General features: G+C 42.2%; 2 protein-coding genes across 2 annotated transcripts in view; both read left to right on the top strand.

Moving 5' to 3' along the window:
* LOC129704692 (collagen alpha-1(VII) chain-like) overlaps positions 1 to 16,669 on the top strand; it is a 103,327-nt gene extending 86,658 nt beyond the window's left edge. Inside the window, exons 34-46 of the mRNA XM_055647987.1 lie at positions 566 to 604; positions 1,901 to 1,927; positions 3,841 to 3,885; positions 5,212 to 5,316; positions 5,419 to 5,490; positions 7,344 to 7,379; positions 8,688 to 8,741; positions 9,737 to 9,805; positions 11,156 to 11,269; positions 12,894 to 12,914; positions 14,053 to 14,106; positions 14,202 to 14,273; positions 16,009 to 16,669. Coding sequence (XP_055503962.1) covers positions 566 to 604; positions 1,901 to 1,927; positions 3,841 to 3,885; positions 5,212 to 5,316; positions 5,419 to 5,490; positions 7,344 to 7,379; positions 8,688 to 8,741; positions 9,737 to 9,805; positions 11,156 to 11,269; positions 12,894 to 12,914; positions 14,053 to 14,106; positions 14,202 to 14,273; positions 16,009 to 16,107 — 807 coding nt within the window. The 3' untranslated portion in view covers positions 16,108 to 16,669. The remainder of the gene's footprint in view (positions 1 to 565; positions 605 to 1,900; positions 1,928 to 3,840; positions 3,886 to 5,211; positions 5,317 to 5,418; positions 5,491 to 7,343; positions 7,380 to 8,687; positions 8,742 to 9,736; positions 9,806 to 11,155; positions 11,270 to 12,893; positions 12,915 to 14,052; positions 14,107 to 14,201; positions 14,274 to 16,008) is intronic.
* Positions 16,338 to 22,565, top strand: part of LOC129704921 (collagen alpha-1(VII) chain-like) — a 128,948-nt gene continuing 122,720 nt past the window's right edge. The window contains exons 1-6 of the mRNA XM_055648330.1: positions 16,338 to 16,352; positions 17,739 to 17,783; positions 18,322 to 18,357; positions 19,342 to 19,386; positions 20,239 to 20,274; positions 21,941 to 21,976. Of these exons, the coding sequence (XP_055504305.1) occupies positions 16,338 to 16,352; positions 17,739 to 17,783; positions 18,322 to 18,357; positions 19,342 to 19,386; positions 20,239 to 20,274; positions 21,941 to 21,976 (213 nt within the window). The remainder of the gene's footprint in view (positions 16,353 to 17,738; positions 17,784 to 18,321; positions 18,358 to 19,341; positions 19,387 to 20,238; positions 20,275 to 21,940; positions 21,977 to 22,565) is intronic.

Below are 22,565 nucleotides of genomic sequence, written 5' to 3'. Positions count from 1 at the left end.
TTTCTCTGTGCGCTCCGGTTTCCTCACACACTCCAAAGACGTACAGGTTTGTACATTAATTGGCTTCTGTAAAATTGCCCCTAGTGTGTAGTAGAACCAGTGCACGGGTGATTACTGGTCGGCACAGTAGGCCAAAGGCTCTGCTTCCACACTGCATACTAATAACTAAAACTAAAACTTCCATTATATTGTAAGCAGACCAGTGTAGATGGCAGAAGAACTAGACTCCCTCATTTTACCATCAATTCTGCTCCTCTTAAGGTTTCCTCACCCATTGTGACCTTCATGAAAATGTAGTCACTCTCTTTGTCTTCAGCTACCTCAGCTTTAAGTTATGAAATTCACTCTCTAAACCTTTCCTCCTCCCAACTACCTCTCTATCCAAGTATTGACCCATCTGCTGAGTGCCATGGTTTATCTGACAACGCTGTTGTATTGCAGAATATGGCTAAAAGGTGTGATATAAATGCAAGTTATTGTTGTAATTCGATTCTTCGTGCATTTTTTGAAAGTGCTAGAAGTGTATCTGTGTAAGTAAAGGTTAAGTCTGAATATTTTTCCCCAGGGAGGAACAATAGGCCACTGCCCTACTCATTGCCAGAAGGTAGATATCGACTTAATTAATTTTTACAAGCTTTTGCAAGAATTTAACAATGTCACATTCCGCATTGAGATTTTCCTTGTCATTGCTTTATGTCATTGAACAGAGTACAGTACAGCTCAAAAGTATGCCCTTCGGCCCACAATGTCTGTGCCGAACATAATGCCGTTTTATCCTAATATCCTCTGCCTGCATGTGATTCATATTTCTTCATTCTCTGAACATTCATGTGCCCATCCTACAAGTCTCTTAAATGTCACGATCCTATCTTCCTCCACTCCACTTTCCACCATGGGAGAAAGGTTCTATCTCATCTATCTATCTACGTCACCCATAATTTGATATGCTTCCATCAGATCTTTCCTCAACCTGAGATACTGCAGAGAAAACAATCCAAGTTTGTCGAGATTCCACTTGTGTTGCTGCTTTCAGGGAGCTATGGACTTAGATCCTATGATCCTTCTGTACATCAATGTTATTGACGGTCTTGCCATTAACTGTATACTTTTCCCTTACATTTAACCTTCCAAAGTGCAACACCTCACACTTGTTCGGATGAATAGCACCTGCCATAACTCCGCATTTGTATTTATCACAAATTAGGTAGTATTTGGAATGAAGAATGGAAAATTAGGATAAAATGCAGGATAAAGGGAATAATGTTTAGTGCAAGATAAAGTCCAGTGAAGTCCGATTAAAGATAGTCCGAAGGTCTCAACTGAGGTAGATGGTAGGTCAGGACCACTAACTTGTTGGTGATAGGATGGTTCAATTGCCTGATAACAGCGGGGAGAAACTGCCCCAGAATCTGGAGGTATGTGTTTTCACAGTTCTGTACCTTTTGCCTGATGGGAGAGGGGAGAAGATGGAGGGTGACCAGGGTGAGACTAGTCCTTGATTATGCCAGTGGCCTTGCCGAGACAGTGTGAAGTGTAGGTGGAGTCAATGGAAGGGAGGTTGGTTTGCGTGATGGTCTGGGCTACGTCCACAACTGTCTGCAATTTCTTGCAGCTTTGGTTGGAGCTGATCTCAAACCAGGACCCCAGGACACCATGAATTTTGTCAAGCAAATCTAAATAGCTCCAATAGTTAGTAGACTGACTAATTTGTCAATCTTCATTCCATCTGTTACTTAACATGTGGCAAATGCTCAAACATAGATCGACCCTTTCTTGATGACCATCCATGGCTGAACATTCTCGGCCCATGGGGGTGAAGAACTATCTACCCAACTCCCTGGCAAATAACTTATTTATGTTCAAAATGATTCACAAAGTAAATGTTTTTGCTTTTACACAGGGCGAGAGAGGTGAATCAGGAACAATTGTAAGTATAATCTTCTCTGTTAAATTAGAGAAACTCTGTTAAAAAAATCACCTTATTCTGTGCTTACATTAGTCCTGCTGTTTTTGCTTTAGTTTTCCTTGCTTCCTTGCATCTTTCCAGTGTAATGGCATCTATCCAATAGCAAGGTGACCAAACCTGAACACAATACTCCAGGTACAGCCTCGCTAATGTCTTGTACAACTGTTTATATAGCTGAGCTAACATTCCAAGGCATGGGCCATTCACCCACAGTCGTGCTTCTATTCCACCATATAGCACCTATGGAATGAAATGTGGATATCAGTGATGAAATTAAGGGCAATACACAAGCAGTAGAACAGGTCTCACTTGGCCAGACCCATGGGGAATTTGGTCAATCAAGCTGTGGTTGGCTTTGTAAAGGTCTGGAAATCCACTTAGTTTCAAGAAGGTCACACAGTATCTCCAGTAATATATTATCAGGCACAGGTACTTCTCTGAAACTATATATTTCAGAAGTTCTAATTGGATGGAATGTGATTGATGTATTTGGGGAATGCTATTTGCATTATGCAGGGAGAATTGGTTATAATGCAATTTCGATCAGGAACTTGAGAAACACTTAAATGTTACTTTTAAAATTGACAGCACAAAAAAAAAGCTGTCTTGGATTTAAACAGTAGAGAGGACAAAAAACTGTTTCCATTCAATGTCCTCACAATGACCAGACACAATTGTATTTTAAGAGGACAGCTGTTCCTTTAATCGCAGATGCCCATTGAAAATGATATACAATCACTTCTATTGACACCTAAAGTACAACTCTTAGTATTTTTATCTTGTCGAAACAAAAATAAACTTATGGCTATTAAAAATAATTAAAGGGCCTGTCCCACTTAGGCGACCTAATCTGCGAGTTCTGGCGGGTTTGCCCTCGACTCGTACTCGCAGCATGTTCGACACAAGGTCGTAGGAGGTCTTTGTAATTCTCCCTCGTGCTCGAGAGTGGTCTCCGCGTACCCGAGGCCTCAGCTAGGTCGCGCCGTTTTTTCAATATGTTGAAAAATGCCCGCGAGTAAAAAAAGGTTGCCATGGGAAAAAATCGACACTTTTTTTACTCGCAGGTTTAGTAGTAGTAGTAGGTCGGCATGTTAGTCGTATGTAATTGAGGATAGTCGAAGGTAGTCGTAGATAGTCTTCATCATAGTCGAAGGGAGGTCGAAGGAGATCGAAGGAGGTCGTCTTCACTCGAAGTTAGTCGTAGCTACTCATAGCTAGTCGAAGCTAGTCTTCAACATAGTGGAAGGAGGTCGAAGGAGGTCTTCAACATGTCATTTTTTCAAACTCTTCTAAACTTGCCAATTAGGTCGCCCAAGTGGGACAGCCCCTTAAGAAAAATAACTTTGTACTGTGTGTCTGAAACTCTCTAGCCCCTAACCCCCTTTCCCCCATTGACACGGTTGTTTTTATAACGCGATTTTCTATAACGCTAGATTTTTGTTCGGAATGCCACTGTTGCATTATGGCAGAACTGACTGTATTGTCATGGTCTCCAATTTGAGTGCTTCTAAATTAGCCAACGGTAGCCCATGTTAATTCCAATCCCTGATCTTAGTAGATAATTTCAAGACAAAATTCACTTATTTCAGTGAGTAAATTTTTTGTGTGATCAAAGCTTCAAATTAAACCTTTGGAGGAATGTGTCAGTAATTCTGCATTAATGCAATGTAACACTATTACTGACAAAATCAAAAATGGGCAAGAACTTGGCCAGTTAAGCACCATCTGTGGAAAGTGTAACCTGCTAATATTTTGGGTTGCAATAACTGTCAGCTTGAGCATTTCCCAAGGTCAGTGTGTCTTTCTTACGATAATTAAAGTTTGCAGCCCCTGTTGCCAGTTAAGTTATAACATTCCATGTTTGTTCCGTTCAGGGAAGAACAGGCAGAAATGGCATTGATGGGCGGAACGGTGAGCCTGTAAGTGTTATATTCCAACAGATCATCATCCTTTCTTCTAACCGTTGCTGCTCATGTCCTAACTCACACCTTTCCGGTCGTCCCTCGCCCCCGCTCACTGGTCAACTGTAGTTCTTGGCTAAGAAGATAGAACAGACAACAGTACATCACAGAAACAGGCCTTTTGGTTCACAATGTCTATGTCGAAGTTAAGCTAATCTCCTCTGCTGGCATGTGGACCATATCCCTCTATTCTCTGCATATATATGTGACCTCTATCGTATCTGCCTCCTCCACCACCCCTGGCAGCGTGTTCCAGGCACACTCCACTCTCTGCGTTAAAAAAAACTTGCCCTACACATCTCCTTTAAACGTTGTCCCTCTCACCTTAAAGCTATGCCTTCTAAGCATCGACCTTGTTTTTAAATTTGGTCACTGGCCTATCGGGAACGTGAAGGAGAGCCATTTTGATGGTTAAATGGGAACTACTTGAAGCAGGTTCCCACTGCTGTAATGCAAGTAGCAATGGAGCGTGTGACGTGAAGGCCTGTTCCTGAGGGCAGTCCACGATATCAGTGTGCCACACATATACATGATGGACATCTCATTACTGAAGCCCAGGCTTGCTCTGCAGGTCATTAGACATCACAATGCACACAGAGGCTTCTTTGCGACACTGGCAGGAAAATCCCTAGTTTATGCAATTTGCAATGATTTTACATTATAATTTTCCATTGAAGTTGACGCGAGGCACATAGAATGTGAGATCCAATTCTGAAGTTTTCCTTTTGAATCACAGCATGAAAACAGGCACTTTGACTCAACCTGACGTTGTCAACGTATGGCATTCTGGGCTAGTCCCATTTGCCTTCATTTAGCCCTCTGATCCCTTCCTATCAATATATCTGTCTAAATGTTTGTTGAAAGTCGCAATTGCATCTGTTTCTATAGCTTCCTCTGACAGCTCACTCCAGACAAGGGCCACCCTCTGAGTGAAAAACATTATCTCTGTGGTTCTTAAATCTCTCCCCTCTCATCTTAAGTCTTTGCCCCCTAGTTTTAGAATCCACCACCCTGGGGTAAAGACTGTGTGTGTTCACTTTATCCATGCCCCTCGTGATCTTGCACACCTCAATAAGGTCACTCCTCAGCCTCCTATACTCAATGTAGAAAAGTCTAAGTCTATCCAGCCTATCCCTCTAACTCAAGCCCGCAAGTCCAGGTAACATCCTGGTAGACTCCCATCTGTATTTTATTTCCAATGTAAAGACACTGTAGTGATTAAACCGTGTGAGTGTGCTGTATTAAGCTTTAACTGAAGCAGTAATGTTGGCTTTTGTTCATCAGGGTCAGCCTGGGTTAACGGGACCCCGAGGTCCGATGGGACCAGTTGGACCACCGGGCACTAGTGACGGAGGCACTCATGGGTTGAAGGGTGAGAAAGGGGATCCGGTGAGTACCCAACATGTACCTTCTCCTTCTCGTTCATGGCCAGGTTGTGACATCGTTTACAAACACCATCTCAATGACTTGTGGAATGTTTCTACTTTCTAGGCATATCCAGGGAGGGATGGGGCACCAGGATCACCCGGCAGGCCAGGAAACCCAGGCTTACCCGGACCATCGGTTAGTACCTCACGCACCCATCTATACTCCTTTCCCGTTCCTACACCAACCTTTCTGTCCTGGGCCTCCTCCATTGCCAGAGTGGGGCCACACGCTAACTGGAGGAACAGCACCTCATATTCTGCTTGGGTAGCTTACAATCCAGCTGTATGAATATTAAATTCTCCAATTTTAGGTCACTTATAACAAACCTAGTAGTAGTGGGAGGCCATAGCCTCAGAATAAAAGGACGTACCTTGAGAAATAGTTACCAATAGACAATAGGTGCAGGAGTAGGCCATTCGGCCCTTCGAGCCAGCAACGCCATTCAATGTGATCATGGCTGATCATCCCCAATCAGTACCCTGTTCCTTTCTTCTCCCCATATCCCCTGACTCCGCTATCTTTAAGAGCCCTATCTAGCTCTCTCTTGAAAGTATTCTGAGAACCGGCCACCACAGCCCTCTGAGGCAGAGAATTCCACAGACTCACAACTCTCCATGTGAAAAAGTGTTTCCTCTTCTCTGATCTAAATGGCTTACTCCGTATTCTTAAACTGTGGCCCCTGGTTCTGGACTCCCCCAACATCGGGAACATGTTTCCTGCCTCTAGCGTGTCCAAACCCTTAATAATCTTATATGTTTCAATAAGATCCCCGCTCATCCTTCTAAACTCCAGAGTATACAAGCCCAGCCGCTCCATTCTCTCAGCATATGACAGTCCCGCCATCCTGGGAATTAACCTTGTAAACCTACCTCAATGGCAAGAATGTCCTTCCACAAATTATGGGACCAAAACAGCACAGAATACTCCAGGTGTGGTCTCACTAGGGCCCTGTACAACTGCAGAAGGACATCTTTGCTCCTATACTCAACTTCTCTGCATGCTTACTTTCATTGACTGATGAATAAGATTCTGTTGTACTTGCCCTTTTCCCAACTTGACACCATTTACATAATAATCTGCCTTCCTGTTTTTGCTACCAAAGTGGGTAACCTCACATTTATCCACATTAAACAGCATCTACCATGCTTCTGCCCACTCACCCAACCTGTCCAAGTCACCCTGCATTCTCATAGCATCCTCCTCACAGTTCACACTGCCACCCAGCTTTGTGTCAGCTGCAAATTTGCTAATGTTACTTTGAATCCCATCATCTAAATCATTGATGTATACTGTATATAGATGCTGTTCCAGCACCGAGCCTTACGGTACCCCTCTAGTCACTGCCTGTCATTCTGAAAGGGACCCGTTAATCCCTACTCCTTGTTTCCTGTCTGACAACCAATTTTCTACCCATGTCAGCACTCTACCCCCAATTCCGTGCCTTAATTTTGCCCACAAATCTCCTGTGGAACCTTATCAAAGGCTTTCTGCAAGTCCAGGTACCCAATATCCACTGGCATTCCTTATTCATTTTCCTAGTTACATCCCCAAAAAATTCCAGAAGATTAGTCAAGCATGGTTTCCCCTTCGTAAATCCATGCTGACTTGGACTGATCCTGTTACTGCTATCTGAATGTGCCGTTATTTCATGTATTATTATTGACTCCAGCATCTTCCCCACCACCGATGTTGAGTTTTATTGTCACGTGTACCAAGGTGACAATACTGGAAAACAAGTTGGAAAAGCTTTTGTTGCATGCTAACCGGTCAGCGAAAAGACAATATGTGATTACAGTCGAGCCATTCACTGTGTGCAAATACTTGCCCCACACATCACCTTTAGAATTTGCCCCTCTCATCTTAAAGCTATGCCCTTTATTATTTGATTTTTCCATCATGGAAATAAAGTTCTGTCTTCATTTAAATTTCAATCAAATACACATGTTCATTCATGTTGCATAAGTGACCTTGGAACTTATTTTTTTCAGGGAAATGCAGGTATCCCAGGACTGAGAGGAAATCCAGTAAGTATATGTTTCAAAGTGGAAAAATATAATCAATACTATCTTCAGTCAGTTAAATTTGTAAAACCAAAACCTCTTAACCTGGCAGCCAACAATTTAAAAGCACGAGATGATGTTTTAGGTTTCCTAAGTTACACTGTTTCCCTGCAACTTGTTCAGATAACCCTTTAGACTTTAGAGATACAATGGGGAAATAGGTCCTTCAGCCCACCAGGCCCGTGCCGACCAGCAATCACCCCGTACACAAGGTCTATCCTACACAATAGGGACAATTTACAATTTTACTGAAGACAATTAACTTACAAACCTGTATGTCTGGAGTGTGCACCCGGAGAAAACACATGCGGTCACAGGGAAAACATACTGTACAAACTCTGTACAGGTAGAACCCCGTAGTCAGAATCAAACGCAGTCTCTGGGGCCATAAGGCAGCAACTCTACGCTGCTCCACTCCGCTGCCCCTTTGTGAAGTTTGTTGAGAGATGAGCTGTGCCGTAGAGTCGTGGAGGTGGTGCGCTGCCCTCCAGTCTACCACCTCCCTGCTGATCACTGCACCATTTGTACTAATCCCATTTACCTGCATTACCATGCCATGACAGTCACTGCCTCCTCAGGCAACGCGTTCCAGATTCTGACCAATCCGTTTGGAAAAAAAATCCTTTTCAGATCCCCTCTAAACTTTTCACCTTATACTTATGGCCTCTAAACTTAGTCACTCCCACCATGGGAAACAGATTATATCTGCCTTAGTCACACATCATTTTGTAAACTTCTATCGGATCACTGTTCATCTGCCCGGCACTGGATAAGCAGACATTCTGCAATCTAAACAGTCTGAAGAAAGTTCCCCACCCAAAATGTCACCTATCCATATTCTCCAGAGATGCTGCCTGACCCACTGAAGTACTCCAGAGCTTTTTTTGTTCATATCCTCTGCTGAAAGAAGGTTTAATCTCCTTAGCAGCCAATCTATGGAAGTACAGGAGGTGAGGTGAATGGTTGTTGTGTCTTCTCTGAAGAAGAAGTACATTCTATCCCTGACAGCATTTACTCTCCAACCAGCATCTACAAGAGTTCTTTGGTAATTGTCATGTTACTGTTAGTGAGAACATGCTGTGCAGAAATTGGCTGTTGTGTTTCCTACATTATAACAGTGAGCACACTGCAAAGGTACTTTATTGGCTGTGAAGAGTATTGGTTATCTTGAGGTTGTGAAAGGCTCTATGGAAATGCAAGGCTTTTTGTTGTTACTACTCAATGTGTCAAACAAGGGTTGGTCGTGATTCTGAAATATGTTTCTTGTTTCAGGGGGAGCCTGGGATTACAGGAAGAATGGGACCGGTTGGTCCAAAAGGTGAAAGGGTGCGTATAGTCAACTGTTCATTTAAGACAAGTGCTGAGAACTATACCAAGTGCTGGAGTAACTGAGCGGGTCAGGAGGCATCTCTGGATAGATAGCTAATGTTTCTGAAGAAGGGTCGCCACCCAAAACATCACCTATCCATGTTCTCCAGAGGTGCTGCCTGACCCGCTGAGTTACTCCAGCACTTTGTGGGGGGTTTTTTTGTAAACTAACATCTACAGTTCCTTGTTTCCACTAAGAACTACAGTTGAGATGGCTAAAAGTACAATATAGAAAAAAGGCAACGTGCCCAGAGAGTACTAACTATATAATACATGTATAATCATTATAGTGGGTTCATTATAACTTTCATGGTGAGATTGCTACATGTGCCCAAACAATTCATTGGTGTATTGTTCAAAAAGAAAATATGTGGCATTGATGCATTGTAAGTAGTTTAATTTAGAGATACAGCATGAAAACAGGCCCATCGACCCACCAAGTCCATGCTGACCATTGATCACCCATTCACTTGTTCTATGTTATCCCAGTTTCGCATCCACTTCCCAGATAGATCTATGGTTAGACCCCATAGATAGACTCATAGATAAACCCATAGATAGATATGAATAGACCTATAGCTAGACCTAAAGCTAGACCTATAGCTAGACTTGTAGATAGACTTGTAGAAAGACCTGTAGATAGATCTGTGGATAAACCTGTAGATAGACCTACAGACAGACTTAAGGACAGGCAGACACAGGCAGACATACGCAGACAGACAGATACAGACATACTTACACACAGAGAGACAAATCTATAGATAGATGGACAGAGAAACAAATAAATAGACAAAATAACAGACAAATAGATAGACAGATTGATAGATATTTTTAGATAAGGAAGATGTTGAAGGTAAAGGAATAGATGAGTCCTGATGGAATGATGGAACAGGTCTACTCCTGATTCTCTGCCTTCTGTTCTAGTTTAACATTCTGATTTCTCTCTCTTTCAGGGTGAGCCTGGCACTGTGATTGATGGCAATGGAAGATACCCAGGCAGAAAGGGAGAGCCAGGTCGTCCCGTATGTGAACCCTCTCTGATTACATAGATGTGACAGCATGGAACAATCCATTCAGTGTTTGTTGTTGACTCGAGCCCTTTCTCATTCTCCTTCATCCACCCCTTTCAATGTATCTCTCTCTTTAAAGAGGATAATGGCATAATCCTACATTACATGTGGAAAGGAGTTTCACTTTCTCACCAACCTCTGGATGAGAACAGTTTTTGCCACATTCCTCATGGGATTTATTATGCTATTTCTGGCTCTTTGTTCTGATCTCTTTAGCCAGTGGAAACATCTCCCCACATCATTTCTATTCAAATCCCTGACTTTTATTTGGTCATCCCTTGGTGACCATTTCTAGATATTACGTAAAGAGTCAAGAGTCAAGAGTATTTCATTGCCATAAGTACCGAAACAGAACAATGAAATTCTTCTTGCAGCAATCGCAATGATTATTGATGATAATGTCATAGTGATCACAAATGATTACATTCATCATTCACAGTGTATTGCTTAAGCTGAATTTATTGTGAAGGTTTTTGGTGATCATGAGACTGTACTAATAGTTCAGAGAATATCATTATATCATAGTCTTTCCAAAGTTGGAACTAACTTGCAAACAAATGAAGATCAACCATCACTAAAACTTAGATTGCCATTTAAAAAATCATAGCTTGTGCATGAATGTTCGATCCCACTAAGCCAGACCATGTTTGGGGTAAGCTTACCACTGAACTCAGTATATAAAAGGATAAACATCACCGTATGTCCATTGAAAAGGACTGTAATGATGACTGACGTACAAAGACTGAACCTGCTGCAGGTTACCAGATTGAAACAATCTCTGACATTTCCTCGCATTGGAGGACCTCAATCACACTTTGCCTGAGTAGAATGCACAAGCCTTGTCATCAATTTCCATGAAGAAACAAAACCACATTTGCCCTTTGTAATTTTTTTTAACTTCTTCATCGTTTGGCATTTGCTAAAGTCGTATCATTTGTTGAAAAGTAATAGAATTTTACATTCTCATCCAATACTGCAACAACCTCTCAAACTCTGCACTTGCACAGTTATGCCCTCTTTAACATTGCCAATTTGAACCATTCCACCATTGCTGGCTGCCAAGATGGTGCATTTTGGAATTTTGTCCATCTTTTTCTCTACCTATCTCTCTTCCTTTCAGTGATCAGTGTCATCTGCCCTAATGTGTAGCTCAGCATCAGATTTTGTATTGTGACATGCCTTGGAATGTTTTGCTACCATGTAGATGCTGTGTACAAAACAGTATATGGTTGACCTTTTATGCAATGCCAAATGATGATGAGAGTAGATACTTTAATATATCTTTCCATTTTTCTATCGCAGGGTGTTCCTGGCTCATTTGGTCCTCCTGGACTGAGAGGTGAAAGTGGGCAGCCTGGTCGTGTAGGACCACAGGGTCCCATAGGACCTCCGGGCTCTGAGGGGAGGTCCATCAAGGTATGTTGTCACCTCCTAGACATAAGAAACTGTAGATGCTGGTTTACAAAAAGAGACACAGAGTGCTAGAGTAACTCAGTGGGTCTGGCAGCATCATTGCAGAACATGGATAGATGACGTTTCAGGTCAAGACCCCTTTTCACACAGTCTTAGAATGGAATAGAAGCACGTTTTCATACAAATTTTAATAGAAATCTTGAACTCTCAGCCCAATAATAGTTATGTGTTCTTGGGCTAATTTGGAACTTTCAAAACTGTGTTGATTAGTTCAGAGGTTTTCTCCATTGCCAGAGTGAGGCTACATTCAAATTGGAGGATCAGCGCCTCATATTCTGCTTGTGTGACTTACAACCCAGGTATAAACTTTTAGGATTTTGGATGACTAGTCTGCAAACACCCTCTTCCTCCCCCCACTTTTCCCAGTGCTCCACCTGAATGCACATCCAATTTTCCCTTTCCACTTTCCCTTTCCACCTATATTCCTTCCTCTGGCTTCACATTTTACACCTCTTCCACCCTTCTCATACTTCTTGTCTTTTTATCTCTGGCATTTGTCCAACCATATGCCAATCAAATACTCCGCCCCCTTTCACCTGTATCCACCTATCACTTGCCATGCTTCTCTAGCTCCCACCCAGCTTTCTCCCCTCGACTACCAACAGTATGAAGGATCCCACCCGAAACACCATCTATCTATGTTCTCCAGAGACGCTGCTTGACCCACTGATTTACTCCAGCACTTTATGTCTATTTTGTAAACCAGCAACTGCAGTTCCTTGTGTCTTCAATAGGTATTTGTTGGGAATGAATTACAGAGAATGTGGAGAAAATGCAGATGGTTGGAGCTTTTACTTATAATTTGTTTCGGGAGATCTTGGAATTACTGGCAAACCCAATGTTTATTGCTCATCCTTAACAGCCTTTGAGAGGATGGTGGTGAGTTGGCTCCTTGGATTGCTGTAACCTGTTTGGTAAAGGGACTCCTATACTGCTGATGGTGAGGGAAGCCTAGGATTTAGACCCAGCAACAATGATGGGGCAGCGGTCCACTTTTCAATAACAATGGTGTGAAAGGTTCCCATCACCACGCTTGTATTCTTTTCTCACCCTGTTTCTTTAAAACCTCTTGCCAATAGTCAATACACATACTCCTTATCACTGCTTCTGTCTTAACCTATCTCCATATAAGTTTATGTCTTATATCTCACTCCTCTCGCAGCTCTGCTTTGGAAACAGCAATCCCTCCACTCTTCCCGTAGTTCTGGGGAAAAGGTCGTTGGCTGATTTCTCTTTCCACAGGTGCTGCTTGACTGGCTGAGCATTTTTGTTTTGCACCTGTACTAGCTCTAGTCACAGTTCATAACTGCCTTGAGTTAATCTGTTCGGCAACTCTGTTTGGTGGTCACCAAATAATTAGCTTCAACTAGAGGTTTAAGTGGTGTTCTGGGGCCTGAACAGACTTAGTACTGGCCGAGTGGCGAAATTATATTCATAACCATAATGGTTAGAGATATTTGTGTCTTACTCCAGATGTTAATGGCATTATATAAAGAATGGTTTATTATTCTTTGGAGATAGTTGTCATTAGAATCTTTTACTTACTGTCTTTGTCATTGTGTTGCAGGGGGAGAAGGGAGATTCCGGAGTAAGTGAATCGTTTATTTAATTGTCATTTACTTGATTTTTTTCCGGGCACTTAACTCCCTCCTGATTTATTTTCATCAGTTCTCACTTACGCCGGCTGACATGGTTTCAATTGTTAGATCAGATAAGCTGGGTTATAAATTTGCTTTGTGGTTCTGAAGTGAAATGTTTGATGGTTGTGGCCTGTATCCATACCTGAAATCCAGTTCTACTGTCACTGTATCATGTATTTAACACGTGTGATCCAGAACAAACCTCTGCACGTGGTGTACTCTGGTGAGAGCTGGCATGGGCAGAATGGCCTTTTTTTACTTCAAATAAATGAATATCTACCTGCACGTCATACAAATCACCATATGTTATTTATGTTATTCTGATGCATGTTGACCTGCAAGTGGTCATTCCACAGACTGTTTCCCAGGGACTTGCTTATAAAACAGACCAAAGTCCCAGCAGTAATGGTCCAAATTACTTAAATCATATTTTAAATCATGTTGCCTATTCTTGTTGGAGGCAGCAGCACTTTCAATTGTCCACACATCATCTTCAGTAGGCTGCAAAAGGATTGATTCGAGATCTGTGAGATTTTATTTTTGTCTGTCTCCTCCCGTCACCTTGTATTCTGCCCACAATAATGTCATGTCAGGACCCCCTGGATGCTGCACAATGTCATCAATGACCAGTCTCCCCCTGGTCACTCCCTCTTCTCCCCTCACCCATCAGGCAAGAGGTGTAGAAGTTTGAAAACTCACATCTCCAGATTCAGGGAGAGTTTCTTCCCAGCTGTTATCAGGGAACTGAATGGCCCTTTCATCAGCTAGACTGCAGTCCTGACGTCCCATCTACCTCAATGCAGATCTTTAATCAATCTTTAATCGGACCTCAATGTTATATCTTCCACTGAATTTTGTGCCCCTCATTTGTGCACTGTGGGCAGCTTGATTGTGTTTGTGTACAGTCTTTGCTCTGAATAGATAGCATGCAAACAAAAACTTCTCACTGTACCTCAGTACATGTGACAATAATAAACTAAACTAAACAAATCTGTATAAAATGGAACTTCCATGGCAGTGGGGAGAACTTCTGACTCAGTGTAAAAGTAGATCAGAGTCTGACTGGCGATTTGGCTTTTCCCACAGTTTAGGGAAACATCAGAGGGTGGAGCAGGTCAGAAAGGGGAGCCTGGTGCACCAGTGAGTATGCTATCCAATGGGATTACTGCTAAAATTAAACGCAATAATAGTGAGCAATTTCACAGGTTAGAAATAACAATATTGTTTCATTCAAGGGGCATCCTGGTGAGACAGGGAACACAGGGCCAGGAGGGCCACGAGGGAGTGTGGGACAGAAAGGTGACAAGGTAAGTACCAATTATTTCCATGAGCAAAGAACATCACTTTCAGAAGGGCACCATCACCACTCTGGCTGCAGTGGTTTTAGAAGTCCACCTTTCATGGGGGAGAACCTCTTTGCTATCCTCTCAAGGAGAATTAGATTGATAATGTTGCCAATTGCACATTTATTGGCAACATTGCCAAAGCAAGTCATATTGCTACCTCACAGTTCCAGTGACCCAGGTTCAACCCTTTCCTCTGTATTACTTGTGTGGTGTTTATACATTTCCCTGTGACAGGAGACACATGGAACGGCAGATGCTGAAATCATGAAACACATAAAGTGCCAGAACAATTCAACGAGTCAGACAGCATCTCTGAAGGACACGGATAGATCACAAAAATGCTGGAGAACCTGTCTGATGAAGGGTACCAGCACGAAAAGTCACTTATCCGAGTCCTCTAGAGATGCTACCTGATCCGGTGAGTTACTCCAACATATTGCGTTCTACTCCTTGTGACCACAGGGGTTTTCCTGGTTGCTTTAGTTTCACATCCTCCCTGAGTCAGGACAGCAACGTGGCAAAGCTATGGAGTTGCTGCCTCGCAGCACCAGAGACCCGGTTTCAAATCTGACGACACAAGTGCTGTCGGTGCGGAGTTTGTACATTATCCCTGTGACCACGTGGGCTTTCTCTGAGTGCTCCAGTGTCCTCCTACATTCCAAAGACTTTTAAATTAATTGGCCTCTGTAAATTGTCCCTGGTGTAAATGGAATTAGTGTACAGGTGATCGATGGTTGGCGTAGACTTGTTGAGCCAAAGGGCCTGTTTCTAAGCTGTATCTCTAAACTCTGAACATCCCAAAGACCTTTGTTGGTTGCCAGATAAGTTACGTACTATAAATCACCTCCTGTGTAGGTGGTTGAGGACAATCAGGGAGGGAGTTGGTGGACATGTGGGAAGGAATAGGTTATGAGAAAATAGGTGGGGGGGGATAGCATTGACTCAATGGGCCAAACTACCACCTTCTATGTCATAAGGAAATGAAGAACATGGATAGGAGACTTCGAATAGGGACCCTTCTTCCCAAGATCTGAAACGCCATGACCTGAAACGTCACCTACAGTATCTACATTCTCCAGGGATGCTGCCTGAACCGCTGAGTTACTCCAGCACTTTATGTCTTAACTTTTAGCTTGGTCCATTTGGTTCACTTTTGCCAACAAGTGCTTTACATGGTGGAGTTGGTGGAGTAGAGACAGAAGAAATGAAGGTTTATCGCCAGGGGTGGTTCAGTGACGCAGCAGTAGAGTTGCTACCTTACAGTGCCAGAGACCCCGGTTCGATCCTGTCTACGGGTGCTGTCTGTATGGAGTTTGTAAGTTCTCTCTGTGACTGCATGGGTTTTCTCCAGGTGTTCAGGTTTCCTTCAACACTCCAAAGACGTAGAGGTTTGTAGGTTAATTGGCTTTGGTAAATTTATAAATTGTTCCTAGTGTGTAAAACATTGCCAGTGTACGGAATGATCACTGGTCGGCATGGACTTGGTGGGCCGAAGGGCCTGTTTCCATACAGCCTAAAGTAGTGCATTTTCCATAGGGCAGGAGGCTGTTTCAGGAATAGTTGGATTAAGGACTGAGCTTGCTAAAAACATGTCAGAGTGAGAAACAGATAGCACCATGGTTGTAAAAAAAGACAGAACAGATAAGAACTTGCATCTTCGAAAACTGATCCTTTAATTTTCTCTCTGTTTTTCCAGGGAAACGCGGGTGAGGGTTTCTCGGGAGCACCTGGCCGCCAAGGAGAACCAGGTGATCGGGTTAGTGAAGTTGCAAATCTCAACAAACGGCAGGGTTAATTTTTCTGTTAAATGAATGTGGAGAGAACTTCCATATATTCTTTCAACTGGAACATAGAACAGACCAACACAGGAACAGGCCCCACGTCCCATGATATCTGTGTCGATCAACTCCCAACCAGGTCTCAGCCAATGGATCTGACCATGAAAAACAATGGATGTCAGGGTGTTACCAAGGGGTAGCTTTTTCACACAGAGGGTGGAGGATATAGGGAACAAGCAGCGGGAAGATGTCGTTGAGGCAGGTAATTAACAATAATTGAATGATATTTGGGTCAGTACATGAACAGGAATGGTTGAGACGGAAGTGGCCAAACATGGTAAAATGGGACTGGCTTAGATGGTTCATCGTGATTGGAATGGACGAGTTGGGCCCAAAGGCCTGTTTCTGTATTATATACTGTAACTGTGACTCTTATCACTCTACCGCTAAGTTTGCTTAAGGTCAATTAGAACATATGTCCCTGGCCACCACTTGAGCCCAGTTCAAGATCAGAGTAAACGCAAAGAAAGTTTGGAATAAAGGCACCGCAAAATTGACTTGGCTTCATCTCATGTGTACAAGTTTCAAAACAACAAATGTTACCATTAATTTCCTATTTCTTTAGGGTCCCAGAGGATCTCAAGGGGAACAAGGAGAAAAGGCAAGTGCCATCTTCAGCACACTTTGTGTTTTCCTTATTCTGATTAAAATGAACAAGTTTAATTCTTCCTCGATCCCTCTCTATAGAATTTACCATTTTCTCCCAGGTCTGTGGGTCAGTAGAGGGTCTTGGATATAATTAATGTTGGGTGAATTTTGCAGAGTTTGCTGTTTTCATTTATTTATCAAGAAGGTAGGGAGAAATAATTGGCCCAGAATACCAGGTTTTACCGGCCTGGATTATACTGTTGAAGTAATAGTGAATCACTGCTGATTCATATGAATGTGGAAATTGGGGAGAAACATCCAGGAAGCATATCTGTGCAGTTAGACATGGAAATTAATAAATTATCAAACAGAATGTACTTCTGGCAAGTCACCATATCTGTATTTCGCTGAGAAACTCACTGTTCAAATATGTGAAAGAGCATACAAATATTTTATTTACATACAGATAATGATTACATTCACCAGAAATACTTTGGACTTCCCCTTGTCCTTTTTTTAAACGGAGATAAATCTTGACTATTAATAAATATCTCTATGAACTCATTTTATAATTGGGGAATCTCATTTAGAACAGTGCAGCTCAGAATCGTCCCTTCGTCCCATCATGTCTGCATTAAACATGATTGGATCCTAGTGTGTAGGACGTAATTAATGTCCAGGTGATCACTGGCCAGCATGGACTCGGTGGGCTGAAGGGCCTGTTTCCATATTGTATCTCTAGAACTAAAACTAAAGCTTAAGCTAAACAAACACATGCTAAGTGCCTGAACAAAGCAATGAGCCCAGAGTTTTGGTCTGTGCGAAGGTTATTTATTGCTGCAAAACTGGACAATAGTAAAATGTAAAATTACAAATGACCCTGATTACCTGTGGAGAGATTTGGAATAAGCAAAAGCCCCCAAATATAGCGCACCTCAGCCTTATTGTTGCACTTTAATATATGCTCTTGTTGTGTGTGTGTGTGTGTGTGTGTTGACAGGGTGACAGAGGGCTGCCAGGTGAATCTGGTCCACCAGGATTCCGGGTAAGTGCACCTCTTTCCCCCATCTATTATGTGTAACAACCCTTCAGTCGGAAGTTTTACTGGGCATAATTGTTTTAAATATATACTGTCGAGGCCACTCTGACTATCTTGCAACCTTCACCACAAACAAAGATTAAGAATGACAGGCACATTGGGGCTCTCTCACTTATTGGATCCCCGCCAAGTCACGCTCCAAACAAACCTCCAATCCTTCATCACTGAATCTAAATCCTGGAACGCCCTCACCAACAGCATTGTGGAAGCACCTTCACCAAAATGACCAGGGTGGTTCAAGAAGACAGTGCACAGTCACCTTCCTGAGGGCAGGTAGGGATGGCCAATAAAAGCTTCTCTGGAGAAGAACTATAGTTTGGACACAACATCCTTACTCATGACCCTTACTCATGATTCATACTCAATACCAATGAGGGGACGATCCCATGTTGATGTATTAGGAATGTTATATTCTCTCCCAATTGTTTATAAATGGACAGTATAGAAAGTGTTTGTGGTCCATTATGTTGTTCTCTATTGACAGGGAGAGAGAGGGACTGCTGGATCAGCTGGCCTTAAGGTAAGAGACCGTTGTATAGTCATTCGAGTTTGATTTCAGTGTTTCAACAATTACGACACTTCAAAAACACTCTGTGGAATATAAAGTGTTATAGAATGATCCAAAGTTGTGGAAGGCGCTGCAGTCAGGCAAACAGCCACAACGTGCTGGAGTAACTCAGTGGGTCAGGCAACATCTCTGGAGAACATGGATAGGTAACATTTCAGGTTAGGATCCTTCGTCAGACCTATGCATGTCCTCCAGACGTGTTGCCTGACCTACCATGTTACTCCAGCACTTTGTGTCCATCTGCAGTTCCTTGTTTCTACTATAGTCAGGTAGTCTATCTTTCCCCACTGTTTTTTCTTTTTTTCTCTGATTTTTCCATTCTTTCATTTTATCCTTTCTATCACACCCTATTTTTCAGTATTCCACCTTTCCCTTTTGTTAACCTCTTGACTCCCTCTCTTCCTTTCAATTTTCTGCATATCTCTTCATTTAATGAATACAGAAACTTATTTAGTTTAGAAGTTGTGATAATGTTGTTATTGAATGCAGGAATGGGGATGGGGAGGGAGGGGGGAAAAATATGGAAAAATGAATGCCATGAACAAGTGGATAACACAGATTATAACTGAGTGAATGATTATGAGTCCTCACCTTATTGTTTGGCTTGTGATGATGATGATGAGCACGTGGACATGGGATTGGTATGGACTCAGTTCCCAGTGTGCCGGGTTCCCAATCTTAATCATTAAGCATTAATCAGGTGCCATTAATAGGTGCGAAAATCTGGCGACTATTACATATAGACTCTGTGGAATGTTTTGATGCATGAGGTACTTAATGGGGGATTGACTATATATATATGACAGTAATCGCACTGATCTATATGCAAAAAAATGTATTGCACTATCTTGGTACATGTGACAATAAAAATAAGTGATGCAATCTGACTTTCGCTCATAAGACTTACAATGATAGTTCTATACGTTCTATTCTTAGGGAGATCGAGGACAAATCGGACCACCTGGTGTGCCTGGATCAGTGGTAAGTATTGTTCTAATCTCATCCACGTCTCCTGTAGAGCAAGGCTCAAAAAGATAGTGCGGAGCAACCAGTAGAATAAATGTTTGACAAATAAGGTGAAATAAATTGAGAATTAGCAATCGGGGTGACATCAAAAGTTGCCTTTGTAAAGACAAAAAGAAAGGATGATTGGGATTGTAGGACCGAGATGCCAGGCTTTGAAATCTGGAAAACAATCAATTAGGAGACAACTTTATATAGAAAGAAGATAGACACAAAATGCTGGAGTAACTGAGCAGGGCAGGCAACATCTCTGGAGAAAAAGAATAGGTGCCGTTTCGGGTCAGAACCATCTTCAGACTATAAATACAGACTTTATATATACAGTGGGGTTAGAGTGTAGGGCAGGAAAGTGTGATGGGGAGCATTGGGAGAAATAAGTGAGGGAATATGAAGAGTACAAACCTTGAATCTTGATGGAGAAAGACTTTATCATCACTGCCAGTAGAACGGGTAAAAATCAAGAGAGATCTAGAGTATTAATATTAGATTTTTGTATTTCCCAAAAAATAGAACAATATCAGTCTTGCTATTTATCTGTAAGAAATAGTATTACAGAACTGGAATGGAAAAAAAAGTGTTCTTAATGCAACCCACAGGTTGTCAATTTGCCTACTTTCCACTTTCTTAGTGAGCTATTTAGACAGATTCTATAAAATCAAGTGCCTTCATCCAGAAAGACACTTGCTTGGGCTTGCCAGTTTATCAATTGTAATCATGGGTGTTTGTCTTAACTATTCAGGGTAGAACTACTTGTGAAATGTTCTGTGAAATATCCTCCAATAATGCCACATTTGTTTTTATTTTGAATAGGGTTTGCCAGGTCCCAGTGGTCAAAGAGGTGAAAAGGTAAGGATATCAGATGTAAAATGTGAGCCAAAGTAGAAAGAACTCTCCGCCCATCCACCAGTCTCTTGCAGTCACTCATGCGCACTATGTCCTTTTCCTCACTAACATTCTTATCTCAGTGGAGAAGAAAGGGTCATAACCCATAAAATTGTCTGTCCGTTTCCCTCCACAGATGCTGCCTGGCCTGCTGAGTTTCTCCAGCACCCAAATAATATCTATTGAAGACATTTCTCCGTTCTTGAATTAGGTCCTCGTTCCCTTTTTATTAACTTTCCACATAGCTTCCTAGACATGACTGATGAGGTGAGATGAAGTAGTTGACTCCAAAAACAGCACCAGCCCAGGTTGGATTATCAACGTCAGAGAGGGAAGCTGTTGATCCACAGATGCGGCACCTCAACGTTCAATGTAGCGTCCACTCCTCAGCCTTTGCTGATCTTCCCCACAGTTATGTGTCAGAATATCACATCCTCCTGGTTGAACTCAAAACTGTTGTCAACAGAAGTTGTCATTAGGAGAAGGAAGTAACTAGAGGTGCTGGAATGTTGCGTAGAATGCAAAGCGCTGGAAAAGGACCAGTCTCACCCAGGTCACTTCTCCCCTCTCCCTCAGGCAAGAGGTACAGATGTGTGAAAACACACACCTCCAAATTCAGGGACAGTTTCTTCCCAGCTGCTATCAGACAACTAAACCATCCTATCACCAACTAGAGAGCAGTCCTGACCTCCATCTACTTCATTGGAGATCCACTGACTATCTTCAATCCGACATTACTTTACTTTTTCTTGCACCAAACGTTATTCTCTTAATGATGTATCTGTACACTGTGGATGGCTTGATTGTAATCATGTATAGTCTTTCCCCTGACTGGTGAGCATGCAACAATAGTTTTTCACTGTAACTCGGTACACATGACACTAAACTAAACTAAACTAAATTTGGTGGGTCAGGCAGCATCTCTGGAGGACATGGATAGATGTGTTTCAGGTTGGGACCCTTCTTTAGACCCAGATATCATTGGGCCTTACTAGATATATAAATGTCAATACAATGCAATTGATCCTTAATTATTCTGCATGCTGAATATCAGCTATGGCTCAATGAATTGCACACTTGTATCTGTGCCAGAGATCCAGGATTCAAGTCTTATTCCAGAGATCTGGATTCAAAATCAAGACTGACACTTCAGTGCAATACTGCACTGTTTGGCCGAGATGCCAAATCAAAGACATTCATGTCCTTCCAAGTGGATGTAACGATCCTATAACACTACTTAATTGACCGGTCTAATATTTATCCCCCAACCAACATCACAATTCATCTTTTTGTTTTCACATTGCTGTTTGTTAAGTTTGCTGTGTGAAAAATTCCTATACTGCAATAATGACCACTTGAGGGTGTGAGAGGTCTTTATGAAACAATATATTTTTTTCTTCCTTGTACTGTTCAAATATTTCCTGTATCCAATATTAAATACCTTCCATTCCTGTTCTTAATCCCTTCTTGGTCTTCACAGTGTAGGTCATATGGCTTTTCTGTGCGATCAGATTAAATAATTTGAGGGTGATTTTCTTTCCATTACTCTGTCTCAGGAGAGAGCCTCGTGGGATCAGTTATCTGAGATCACAATGCATTTATTAACAGATCTTATGTATTTCATTTGCAGGGAAATGATGGACAAAGAGGAGAACCAGGACAGACTGTAAGTGTTATGGGATTGTGGAATAAAATAGCATGGATGGTGGGATCAACTATCTGAGACTGTTGTACTCTAAAGAATTTGTCACCAGGAGATCTTTTTTTACAACGATGTTGCCAGGAACTTGAGGAGCTGAGCTATAGAGGGAGATGGGGCAGGCTTGGACTTTATTTCTTAGAGCGCAGGAGGATGAGACATGATCTTATAGAGGTGTATAAAATCACAAGGGGGTTAGATTGGGTGAATGCACCCTGGTTTCCCAGAGTAGGGAAATCAAGAACAAGGGGACATAGGTGTAAGGTGAGAGGGGAAAGATTTACTAGGTACCTGAAGGATAACGTTTTCACACAGAGGTTGATGGGTATATGGGACGAGCTGCCAGAAGAGGTAGTTGAGGTAAATATGATAGCAACATTTAAAAGACATTTAGAGATGTGCATGTTACAGAAATGTTTAGAGGGATATGGGCCAAACGTGGGCAGATGGGATGAGTATATATGGGGCTTCTTGGTCGGCATGTATAAGTTGGACCAAAAAGCCTGGTTCTGTGCTGTATGACTGAGTTGTTCCCCGCTCCCTGCTCATTATCCTT

This window comes from Leucoraja erinacea, chromosome 16, assembly GCF_028641065.1.
Source record: "Leucoraja erinacea ecotype New England chromosome 16, Leri_hhj_1, whole genome shotgun sequence".
Lineage (NCBI taxonomy): Eukaryota > Metazoa > Chordata > Chondrichthyes > Rajiformes > Rajidae > Leucoraja > Leucoraja erinaceus.
This window is presented reverse-complemented; position numbering and strand designations above follow the sequence as displayed.